The sequence below is a fragment of the Lutjanus erythropterus genome, chromosome 4 (assembly GCF_056507025.1).
Source record: "Lutjanus erythropterus isolate fLutEry1 chromosome 4, fLutEry1.hap2, whole genome shotgun sequence".
NCBI lineage: Eukaryota > Metazoa > Chordata > Actinopteri > Lutjaniformes > Lutjanidae > Lutjanus > Lutjanus erythropterus.
In genome coordinates, this window is record NC_139320.1 from 11,682,499 (window position 1) to 11,694,720 (window position 12,222).

Sequence of the window (12,222 nt, forward strand, 5' to 3'; positions counted from 1 at the left end):
ACTCCGGCCTGCTCACGACACTTTGCCAATTAAAGGCACCCAATAGAACCACCACAAGAGGTTCTGAAGTCTCTAGCTAGTCTTCATCACTCATGGTGCAACGAGTCACCAAACTCTGTTCAATCTGCAGAGTCTCTCTCAGTCTTTAAGAAAACAACTTGCACTACCTGTAGGCTTTATGGGAATTACTCATGTTGTTCTCTCCAGACTAGATTTTTGTTTGTTTTATTAGCTCTCCAATGAACATTGCTTTGGATAAAAGCATCTGCTAAATGAAATTGTAAATCGTTAAAGAGCTATTTATTTCCCTCAGGAGTTATTGGAGACCAAAACAGAGATAGAAGTAGAGGGAGGGATAAGAGGAATTTGATTTACATTCAGCAGGTGGATACACATATGACTGTAAATGAATTCTAATTTTGCTCCACAGGTGATGATATGCTTGAGTTGTGTTTTGAGTTTGCTGCGCTGTGGCCAAAAATAAATTATTGCTCTGTGAAGGGTTGGTTCTTTCTTTCTTTCTTTTTATTTATTTTTTTTTTTTTTTTGAGGTTTATCATTCTGTACTTTCCCAGCATTGTTACATATGTATTCAATTCAAATTTTGGTCAAAGTATTATGTTTTAGCCATTTCCCTAGGCCCTTATAAAAACGCTTTCCCATCTGACTTCTGCAAAGGTTTTATGTATAAACCCCCTCGGTTTAGGGAGGGGAGGCAAAAACTGTCAGGACTAGCAGCGCTGTAACCTATGTCACTGCATTTTGTTAATGGCTGAGTGGGAGTTTATATTCAAAAAACCCAGAAAAGACCCCAGATGGAGTCGGCCTTTAAAATGTACTAGCAGAAAACACAAAACAATACACATACTTGTATAACAGTTCCTCAAATGCCTGTCATTTATGTAGAAATTATGCCCATGAGTCATTGAATGTGCAACTTTAATTCATTGTTCTGACTCATTTGACATTATTGCAGCGTTCTTTACACCACAAATGACCAGTACTTCTCAACTTCAGCAAACTCCATTAATTTTAATGCCACAGTAACAAAGTTCTGCAAAAAGACAGAATGTTCACATGATTCAAACTCATTGAAATACTGAGACATTTCATATTCACAACATGAAAAAGTGACAGTGTGGAGCATCATTCCCTGCACAGTTTGTATAGACATCACAAAACTCATTGTACAATCTTCACTTACATTTGAAAGGTTTATCTATCTACAGAACATTTCTGGCAGAGATATCAGAGTTTCAGGTACGGGATGTTGTAACATGCATGCAGCAAAATTGTATCCTGATTCAGTATGTGTCTTTGGAGCCAAGAGAACCACTATAATCTCAGTATTTTTATTCTATTTAGGGAGATGAGTTCAATGGACAAAGAGTTGAAAGAAGCTAGTTGGTCTAAAGAGGTTTCTGCCTCATTTTTGATATCCTGTTTAGGATGGTGGGTTTATTGAGGCTTGCACCACTGAAAAGAAATATGCCTGTGTATGTGTGTGGAGGAGTGAGGGGTGTGTACGGGGTTGCAGGGGTTGGGTTCATGACAGGGTATCCCACTATCAGCAGCATCCATCCTCCTGGGATCTCATTATTCACTGCTCAAGCTGACTACATCATAACAAACACCAAGTGGTCACACGTTTGGGCATTTCTGTTGGTGAGCGTACACGTGTGCATGTGTGAAAGATCTATTATGTGAAGAGTAAGAGAAATCACTGAAAGGATAAAGGATAAAAATCGATAAAAAATGATAAAAGAGAGACATTGAGAGAATAAAGAAGGAGACAGAAATAAAGAATAGATAAGACAGAGACTTCCAGATTGTGAGGTTGTCAGGGGGGCAAGAATTGAGGAGGTGAAGCAACAGTTTTTGGTTGGTTGGCTCGACTTTCTGGCTGCTGATTGATCTCCAGGTGACAGCTTGTGTCGGGGGCCCTCGGCCAGGCTGTCATTCCCTCGCGCTCCCCCATCCTCCCCGCCCCCTTCTCATCTTCGCTCTGTCGCTCTCTCTTTCTCCCCCACTGCTTTTTAAACTCTCAGTTGTGCCAACTAATCTCTCACCTTCTTCTTCTCTCCCATCGATTCAACTCTCTCTGTCCTCCTCATCACCATTCCGCTCCTCCACCCTTTTCACCCCTTCAATGGTGACAGTTGGTTCCTCCATCACTCTCTTATACCCTCCAACTCCGCCTTTTCGTTCCCTGACTGCTGGGAACCAACTGTCCTCCACGAGGAACTGTCCATTTCACACTGCCTATTTAGTATGCAAGAGAGGATGATTGCTCATGTGGGGGGCTTTAGTCTGTGTTTGTGTCCAACCATGTGTGTGTTTGAATTTGAATGTGTGTGTCTGTGCCCTGAAAGCCTACGAATGCAGCACATTAGTTTTCTTCAGACATAGCCCAGGGATATTTTGGTGACCTTGGTCTTCAGTGAGTGTGTGCATGTGTTGCTCAATTATAGGGATTTCATTTTCCTGCATGTGGGTGTGCACATGCACGCTCCAGTTTGTGTTTGTGCGTGTGCTTGCGTGGATATGCACATACATACATACTGGCACCCTTGAGGGGCATGTGTAATGATAGGCTCGTTTGCACAGCTCTGCCTCTAATGATCTATTAAAGTACACTTAGCCAGTAATTATATGGCCAGTCCCAAAAGGCTTATGAGGCCCCTCAAGGGATCGCTACAGATACATGAGGACTATAGACAAACCAGTGTGTTTTATGAAATCAATGATATTTTGGCCTTAAAGTTTGCTTTGGGTTTATGATAAATAAATAAAGGATAATGTCAAACTAGAATCTTCTCCTGATGTGATCACATAGGATATCAAATTAAGATAGAGATTAAGTGTTCTTCAAGCTTTGCCAAGAACACTTAATCCCTGTTTCAGCCCTCCTCTTTTAGAGTTATTCTTCTTCTTCTTTAAATTGGCTGTATTCAAAAGTAAAACCCAAAATCAAGAGAGCTGGGCTATCAGTTTCACCAGATTGTGTTTTTCCAATTCAGTAGAATGGTTAGAAAGAACAGACCGCCTCCTCTCTAACAAGACCATTAGATCATTATCCTAGTCATTAACAAGAAATGTCCTCTTAAGTTCAAGAGCAGATAGCAGGCTCTCAGTTCTTTTTCTGCTTAAAATCACGATAAGTTATATATTTAAAAAATAGTCTCCTTGTACTGTCTTTCTCTTTGTAAAACTTGCATTCTCAAATATTTTTGTCAAGTGTCTTTTAGTGTCCATTTCTTTTTTGGTTTAAAATGACTGTTATTTTTCTGTGAATGTGGGTGTGCATGCAAATGTTGTCCTGATGCAGTGCAATACAATTTGAAAGTAGTATCAGACTATCAGAATCTTATTTTGATAGATTTGCTGCTAGCATGCATGGCTAGCATGCTAACAACTGCAACAAACAAACAGCTTCCTATCAGTTATTAATGACACTTGACTGTCACAAAGGTCTGTTGCACTACTACCAAGCAGCAACCCTCAGCCCTCTCTGCTGCTTGTAATATGTCACCATGCAGTTGTATAAACAAAGATGTTAACACTCAGTGTTTCTGTTGATGTTAACACTCAGAACAAGAGGTCAGAGTGTCTTACAGTTCCTATGTGAAATAAATAGATGTGACTGCACAACTAGGAGGAGGAGGAAAACATTGCAATTGTAACTAATCAGATGCTCACCTCCTGCCATTCTCTTGAAAGGGAGGAGATGGTTTCCAGATAAACCAGGTAGAGAATCAAGGACAGTTTCATATAGGAGAGTGTATGCACTAAGCACAAATATACCTTTTTACACCTTTTTCTTTTTTTTTTAACTGCACACCACTTGCAGATAGACTACACACATCATTCCTATATCTTGCTGCCCAGGACAGGTATCATCTACTTATCTAACCCTCCCCATCACCTCTCTCACGATGTCCTAGCAGCTCATCTTGAGCTCTGTACTATAGGCCCTCTCTACATTTCCCTTGAATATATTTAGTACCAGAGCTTGTTTTTAACATGCAGCAGTGGTGCCCTGCTGCACGTCAGCATAGTTAAACATTTGGGATTTCCAGGTTTCTGGGAGGTTGGCGCAGGGGATAATAGGCCTCCCACTCAAAGTCAATATCCACTGCTTCCTCCTGCCCTGCTCTGCTCCGACTCTGTATCAGTGCAGTCACCCACTGGTGTCTTCACAGTGGAGTGACTCATGCTCGGTCTCCTCGTGGTCTAGAGCTTTTTTCTACCTACCTGCTTATCAGTTATTTAATTCACTGACCTTTTCACTCGTTTTGTCTGAGCATCCATTATCTGATTTGCCTAATCCCTCTCTCATCCATTTTCATTTTACAGATGAAAAAGACCATTTTTCTGTCTTTCATTTTTGTGTTGTGGTGTGACTTGGACTTAGTGAGCTTTGATATCTCCAGGCTTTCCCTTCAGCTGACTAAAATGTTTTTGCTTGTTTTTTAAGATTTTGGTATTATCCTTAATATTTGTGCCACACATGAGGTGGGTCGAAATAAAGTGTTGATGTTTACAGCCTTGGTTATTCTTTTCAATTGTAAATTAATTGTTTATCTTGCAATTCTGGCATTTATATATAGAGATGGGTATTGTTAGGATTGTATTAATCGTTATTGATATATAATTTATTTATATTTAACCAAGAAGTCCTGTTTACATTGAAAAATCTTTTAGAAAAGAGGTATTAGAGTACATTAAATGAAAGCCTGTCATCCATCCATATACCCAAGTATTTGCACAAGGCACCTGTTCAATGGATTTACCATTGCACATAAAAATGTTTAACAGCAGTCAGCGAGGTTTCAAGAAGACCAAAAGCTTTATTTTCTGAGGATTTAAAGCCAATTTTAAACTCAGCAGAGCAGTTTGTAATGACTGACATATAGTCTGTAGCTCTTGCTCTGCCTGTACTATGGAGGGAACATACGGATGTATTGTTGCTTGAATGTCCACTCAAATCATTTATGAAAATAGAAAACAAAATGAGTCCCAGAATCGAACCTTGGGGAACACGCATCATCTCAAGAAAATCTGATTTGTGGCCGTCTGCATAAACACACTGAGCATTCCTTAGTTACTGCTTATTGATACCAATACTTATTGAAACTCTTATTGATAATAACGATGAAAAACACCAAACAATGAATGGCGATGGTGATGCTGGAGGAGGTTGTAATAATATACCTCTTGAGAAAGAGACAAAAGCAGGGCAGCACTGTAGCATTAAATATATTGTGACATGTGGACAAAGAATTCTTTTCACCAAACTAATTGATGACGAACACCATTTCCAATACTTAAGGATTTTTAACTCTCTTTTTCAGAAAATGTGCAGAAATACTGATGAAATTAATGCAGAGCACAGACAGAAGGCTCTATCCATATGCATATCTAATGTTTAACATAAATGAACCTTTAGAACAAACTAATGTTACATAAATACTTGTACCATTTGATCAGAAGCTTATCAAGATTTTGGTACTGACCAATCAGGAACCGGTACAAATTCAGTACCAGCTCTCCTATTTATATAGACCTCTAACTTCTCTTTTACTAGTCTTTCCAACCTGCATGATTCCCATTTGTTCCTCTTATACTCCCTGCTCTGACAACATGCCAGCGTCCCCTGTCTTTCCTCTCACACCACACCTTTTTACTGTCTTCTTCGGTCTCCCCTCTACTTCTCATCGTCCCCTCCAACCCCTCTTATCTTCGGAGTCCCTGGCCTTGGTGACAGACAGAGAGACAGACATGTAGACTGGGCATGGTCAGGCTGTCATAAGCTAGATGGCACAACGGGCTGCCAGGCGAAGGCTGCCACCTGAGGGAGGACGAGGTTCTGACACCTCTATTAACCTTCAGGAAGATGTCCATCCCCCGTCACACCCCCGCGTCCTTTCCTTCCTGCTGTTCCTCATCTCTGTCTCCGCCTGTCCCCTGTCTCCTGTTTCCTGGGCGGAGAAAAACCTGCTTGTCCCTGGAGCAAAATATAACAAATACCTGTATTTTCCTCCAACCTGGAGCATTTCAATATGCCATGGATTTCTATCTTACATTCTCAATTATCCATCTGTCCTCGTTTTTTTCCTCCTATTTCCTGTCTCCTGTCTGTCTCAGGCTCTTTCTGTCCATCTCTCTCTCATTCTATCCCCTTAGGGTTGCAATCTAGTATTCATACAATGACCTGTGTGTCAGGATATTCATATGGCCAGTGGCAAAATGCACAGTTTTGTGCAGTGATGCATAGCTAAACGGTGGGAATGAACAAATTGCTGTAGCCTTCTCATGTCAATCAGCTGGAATAATGGGAGTTAATGAAAAGTAAATGAGACAGATTAAATCAGATGTAAACATGTTTGATTAACATATGCCCTTTTTACCTTGACAATAATTTAACATACCATTTGGTCTTATTTAAAATAGATAATGTTAGACCATGACAGCATATGACAGCTCCCATCTAAGTCAGCTGCCTCCATTCAATAATCTGTTTCTGTCTTTCTGCTTGTCTCATTTTTGTCCATGCAGGAATTCTCTTTACTCCGACTGGATGACGTGGTGGACCAACGAGTCAACATCGTTGGTTTTTCAGTCTTCAACAAAACTCATCCCTTCTTCCAGGATTTTGTGTTAAGCCTCAACCGTTCCTGGCAAGAGAACTGTGACCATGCACCCTTCGCTGGTACCCCGGTTAGTACACACACACACACGCACACACACACGCACACACACACACACACACACATACACACACATACACACACACACACACACACACACACACACACACACACACACACACACACACACACATGTGCACACACACATTTAAAATCAAGGTTACCTGTCCAAGAATAAGGGACGAACCCCTTTTATTTATTTCCTCACTGAGGAAATAGCTCCTTCTCCATTACATCTCAGGCATTACTCTTCCAGTTAGACTGCTGTATCTCAAGCTCACAAGTTAAAACACTGAAGTCACTTAGACACAAAAATGCCTCCGAAATATACAGGGATGACATTTATCCAGTTAGCGGTTGTAATTGCAGGTGTTGCTGTAGGCAGTTGTTGTTTCCCAGACAGCTCATTAGCAGCGTTTGGCACCGTCCTTATTACATTTATAATGGCATCCTCCTTGTTAAATTTGCTTCAGAGGAAATGCAAAGCAAAATAGCAGCTTACGCTCACAGCATTCCCCCTTAAATCATCCACTGTTCTGTTCCAAACATCATCTGTAGCTCAACATTGAACATACTGTGCTCTGCATATTTGAATGAGTGACTTCAAAACATCCTCAAATCACCAAGCTACTGTGTGTTCACAGATGACTGACTACAGACTGTTGCAGGTTTGTAATTTAAGAAACTTGAATAAGGAGATAAATCATTTGCCTCTTGCTGCTTCAACAGTTGTTTTACACTTGAGCCAACCATACTAGACAGGAAAATGAGCCCTCATGCTTGAACATTTTGTATTCACAGCATAACACTCAGATTTATTTTATGAGATAGGCTTATCAGAGTTTTCCACGTCAGATTTAGCAAATACAGTGTCATAAATGACCTGCATTAACATGACGAGTGCCACCTATTCGTAATTGATCGCTTGTTTATGAGACTGCAATTTGAGATTATTATCCGACTCCCCAAATAATCCTTCTCAAGGCAAAGCTCTCTCTCCTATTTGTCCAGAAGTGTCACTCATAAAAAACGACATCTGAGAGTTACAAGGAGAACTTCATCAGCTATTAGATTGAATTCCTGCTCTCAGGCAGCAGTAAAGAAATGTTTATGGTATCATTTCTTACATGTCAGTATTAACTTTTTCATTAACTTTCTCTTCACACATACCACATTAAAATGCTGTTTTCTATCATTTATTACCTAACAGCAGCAGTGGGGCTGGTATTTTTTCACCTTGTGAGTCTGTGTGTGTGTACATATGTGTTCAATTTTGTATAACTCTGTATATTTGAGTTTTTCAAAGTAATTTTATGTCTTCAAAACATGCTGTGAATGATTAGAAATAAGTGCTAACAAATGCAGCAACAACCAACAAGAACAACACATCTGGGTACAAAGAAATCAGTGTTTGCAAATCTTCTTTTTCTTAAGGGCTTCATTAGGAACCAGAAATTCAGTAAAGTCAATTAAAGAATGTATCCCCCCCTCTCTCAATGTTTGAAGTTGAGAGAAAGTACAACACACACTCATACATGCACCCACCACCCCCTTCTGCTTCGCACAAGCTGGGTGGTGGAGCAGGTTAAGAATAGTTTGAACACAGCATGAAAAAAATGTTATGTTTTGTGCGCAGCAGGTCACTCGGATACTTCTGAGCCTGCGGCAATTAGGACTTGTGACTAATTAGCTAATAACTAGAGAGAATAAAGGCTGAGGAAGGCAGAGCAAGAAAGTGATTAACTCATTTAGACATGCACATAGATAATTTGCTGTCTTTTCATTAACAGTAATTAGGTCTGGAGGAAATGTAACTGTGGGGCTCATGCATACAAAAATGCATACAAGTGACCTCTTTACATGTGTAGAGCTGAGACATTTAATGCATGTAAAGATGAAGACATGCACCATGACAACTGATCATAAAAGTTCACCATAATTTATCTTTTATATGGTTAATTTACAGGAGACTACTGTAGTTATTTTAGCAAATTATGCTGTTGTTAAATTTCTTAGAAATATTGGCGTCACACAAAGTAACCACACAGGCACACAGATAGTCTTAATCTATATCTGAGACTACCAATCTATGCACAAGAGGTAACTGTATTTGTGTTAGAGAACATCAAACCAAGGCTTCAAATATAATATGATTGTATTAGGCCTGAAATAGTGAAACCTACTCATGTAGAGACACACAAAGTTTAGCACACAGGTGAAGTACACCTTTGAAAGAAAATGAGCTGTTGTGCACAGTGAAGACTTCTATAGGTCACTGACAGTATGGGTAAAATAAACTATGGAAATAACATCTGCAAGGTAGACTTTAAGACCACTATATGTATATGTATATGTATATGTATATGTGTTTATATATGTATATGTATATGTATATGTATATGTGTTTATATATGTATATGTATATGTATATGTATATTAGATGGTGGCTGTCTTTCATCAGTTGTTCAGCATGTCCTCAGTGACTTACCCTCAACAACACCTCAACACCATAATAAGTGTTGTTCCAGTTGTCTGAAAAACTGAAGTTATTGAGATTGACCCTCAGGGGTGAGGGAGCAAGGCAACAACAACGGTCACTCCAGAGGTGTATAGCACTGACAATTCATTGCAGTCACACATTTCATGCAAGAAAAAAATTGGAAAATTCGTTATTTTATTTATTTATTTATTTATTTGCCAGTGACAATGCACATGAATCAGTGTTTAAGTTTATCAGTTGGGGTTTCAGCAGGTCTTTAAAAAGTTTAAAGTCCAATAATCAGACTTTTACTTTCAACAGGTCTGAAAAACTCATGGGATCATGACGTTAACATCATGTTTTAAAGTTGCATTAATTTCAGTCCCGCTTCTTAATGTGTTTTTGACTAAAAAAATATTGATCATGCAGTAACAACTACAAAATGAAACTAACACTAAACCAGTAACCACTGCACAATGCAAACTACACATGTACTTATTTAGAGTTATGAGCTAATTTTCATCCATATGGAAATTACATATGAAACTGTTTTTCCATTTCAGTTTTTCTAGCTTATGTTAAAGTTCTGCATAGGTAGGCTTTCATGTTTGTAGGTCCACTTGCCTGGTTAGCAGATAATTTCTAAAGGAAATCTCAGTGATAGCTTAATATTTTACTGAAAAATGTTGTATGAGTAATTGCAGAATATTTACTTACATTGTTGTTCAGCTTATGTGATTTTTTTGTTCTTAAAATTATCTGTAAACACATGGAAAAATTACTGTTTTGCAAAATATCATAAAAAGGTTTTGATAATCATGATACAGAACACAAACGGAAATGTCTAGAAGTGTAACTGATGCAGGTATGAAATGCTGCAGTATTTCAATTACTACAGTTATTTCAATTTAAAGATTTTTTTCACCTCATGAAAATAAGTCTGCAGGTATTTCTGATGATTTGTAAAAAGCAGTTTAGAGTGTGTAAGACACGCTTCCAGTGGACCACCATAGCCACTGAAGCTACAATACCTGCGGGTTTATGTACCAGTATGTAGTCATAGAACAGCGAGCCTTACTTGTTCCACGTGGTATTTATGCAATGCCAACTGGTAAGTAACACCAAGAGCTGAGGGGCTGTTCCCGAGCCCACATATTATCCTTTACACAACCATGTGAGTTTTTAGTGCAGCTTTTAATGCAGTGTCACCTGAGGTGTCAGAGATCACAGGAAATCAATGTAGGTTTTTCAGCCTTGCCCCTTATGTGAGGATTCTCTGAATCAATTAATAATACTATAGATTGTAGATGGTAAAATCCCTAAATTCAATGCAGTTTTGTGTAAAGAATCACTGGACTCATCGTACAAATAGATTTGTCCTTAAGTGGTGCATACAAGTGATTTAAGAGAACTTGTCACATTCACCAATTTTCTTGTATTTTGAATTTTCTCTCAGATACGCACACAACGCCCAACGTCACGTTCAGTCAGTCTGCTGTTATCCTAACTGAAGTTTTTCAGTAATGACTGTACATTTCATTAGTTTGAAGACATTTTGAGTTTGAAAAATAAATTACACTTCATAATTATGTTGACATTATCCTGATTGACTACATTTCAAATTATGATATATTGTAAATTTACATATAAAGCCTATCATCATTCAATGATTTATTAGGACCTGCTGTCAGGTGTTTTGACCATGTATCCGCACATGCAGGTTTGTGAAGTTTCTCCCAGGTGAACATCCTCACTTATTCTGTCCTCTCTCTCCATGATGAAAACTTCCCCTCAACCCTCCCCTCTGGCTGCAGTCATCGATCGTCCCTTGCTATGGCTGTGGCGAGTCGTTTTTTTTTTTTTTTTCCTCTCTAAAGTCATTTTCATATCAACATCTTCTTTATTTTAGTTATAGACCAACCCTCCTGTAACACCGCATTACAGCATTCGCTTTTCCTGGCTTTAGTAGGTCTTTTAATTCCACTGCTGAAGCTGTTTAAAAAAAAAAAAAAAAGATTTTCCTTTCTGGAAGCAGGACATCAAACTTCAAATTCTTTAATTCTCTGTTTTCTCTTTGATGCCATTTTCATGAATGAATACTCCCTTATGTATAGGGCAGGAAGTAATATGGTATTATTGGGGCATTAATTATGCTCATTTACAAGTCTCATGCACATGCACTCAAATAAGCACCGGTGGATCATTTACACAGTTATATGAAGTTATGAGCATTTGTTGAGTCTGACGTGGCATGTTCGTACGAGCTCTTTGTACAAAAAAAAGTAAGACAAATTTAACATAGAAATACAATAATGTTTTTTCATGAGGCCCATTGCTCTTAAACTGTTTGCTCACACGGTTTTCCACAAAGTGTTGAACTTTTCCTCATCCAGCCTTTTTTGAAGATATACCCTTTAATAGCCAACCACAATACCATCCCCTGTTCATAATGAACCTGTTTACTTTTTGCATGTTCCAAATAGATGTTTTTTGAGCTTTCCACCATTTTCAGATTTTTTTGTTGCCCCAGTCCCAACTTTTTTGAAACATGTTGCAGGCATCACATTCAAAGTCAGTCGATATTTACTAAAAACAATCAAGTTTATCAGTTTGAATATTAATTATGTTGCTTTTGTACCACATTCAGTTGAATAGAAGTTGAAAAGTATTTGCAAATCATTGCATTCTGTTTTTATTTATGTTTTACAGAGCTTTTTAACTTTTTTGGAATTGGGGTTTATACAATGGCCTCTGAAGCATGCAAACCTTCATCAGCTGAGACACGGGTTTCATGCAAAAAAAAATACTGATTTCAACAACTTGACAAATTTCCTCCCATCCAGACTTTATTCTAAGACATGAACAAGATTTAGGAAGGTCCTGACCTGTTGTACGAGTCGTGTTATATTAACTGTCTGATCCCAGCTGCTCTGTATGCTACAGAGAAAGATGGTGAGCAAAGAAATAGACAGCAAGAAAGATGGACTTCCAGAGTGAAACGAAGATGAGTAAATGTCACAATGTTATTAGCTT

General features: G+C 38.6%; 1 protein-coding gene across 1 annotated transcript in view; it reads left to right on the plus strand.

Annotated features, from left to right (window-relative positions):
• The window catches only part of grik4 (glutamate receptor, ionotropic, kainate 4), a 331,077-nt gene that overhangs the window by 243,349 nt on the left and 75,506 nt on the right, over positions 1 to 12,222 (plus strand). Inside the window, exon 8 of the mRNA XM_084716969.1 lies at positions 6,559 to 6,720. Within this exon, the coding sequence (XP_084573095.1) occupies positions 6,559 to 6,720 (162 nt within the window). The remainder of the gene's footprint in view (positions 1 to 6,558; positions 6,721 to 12,222) is intronic.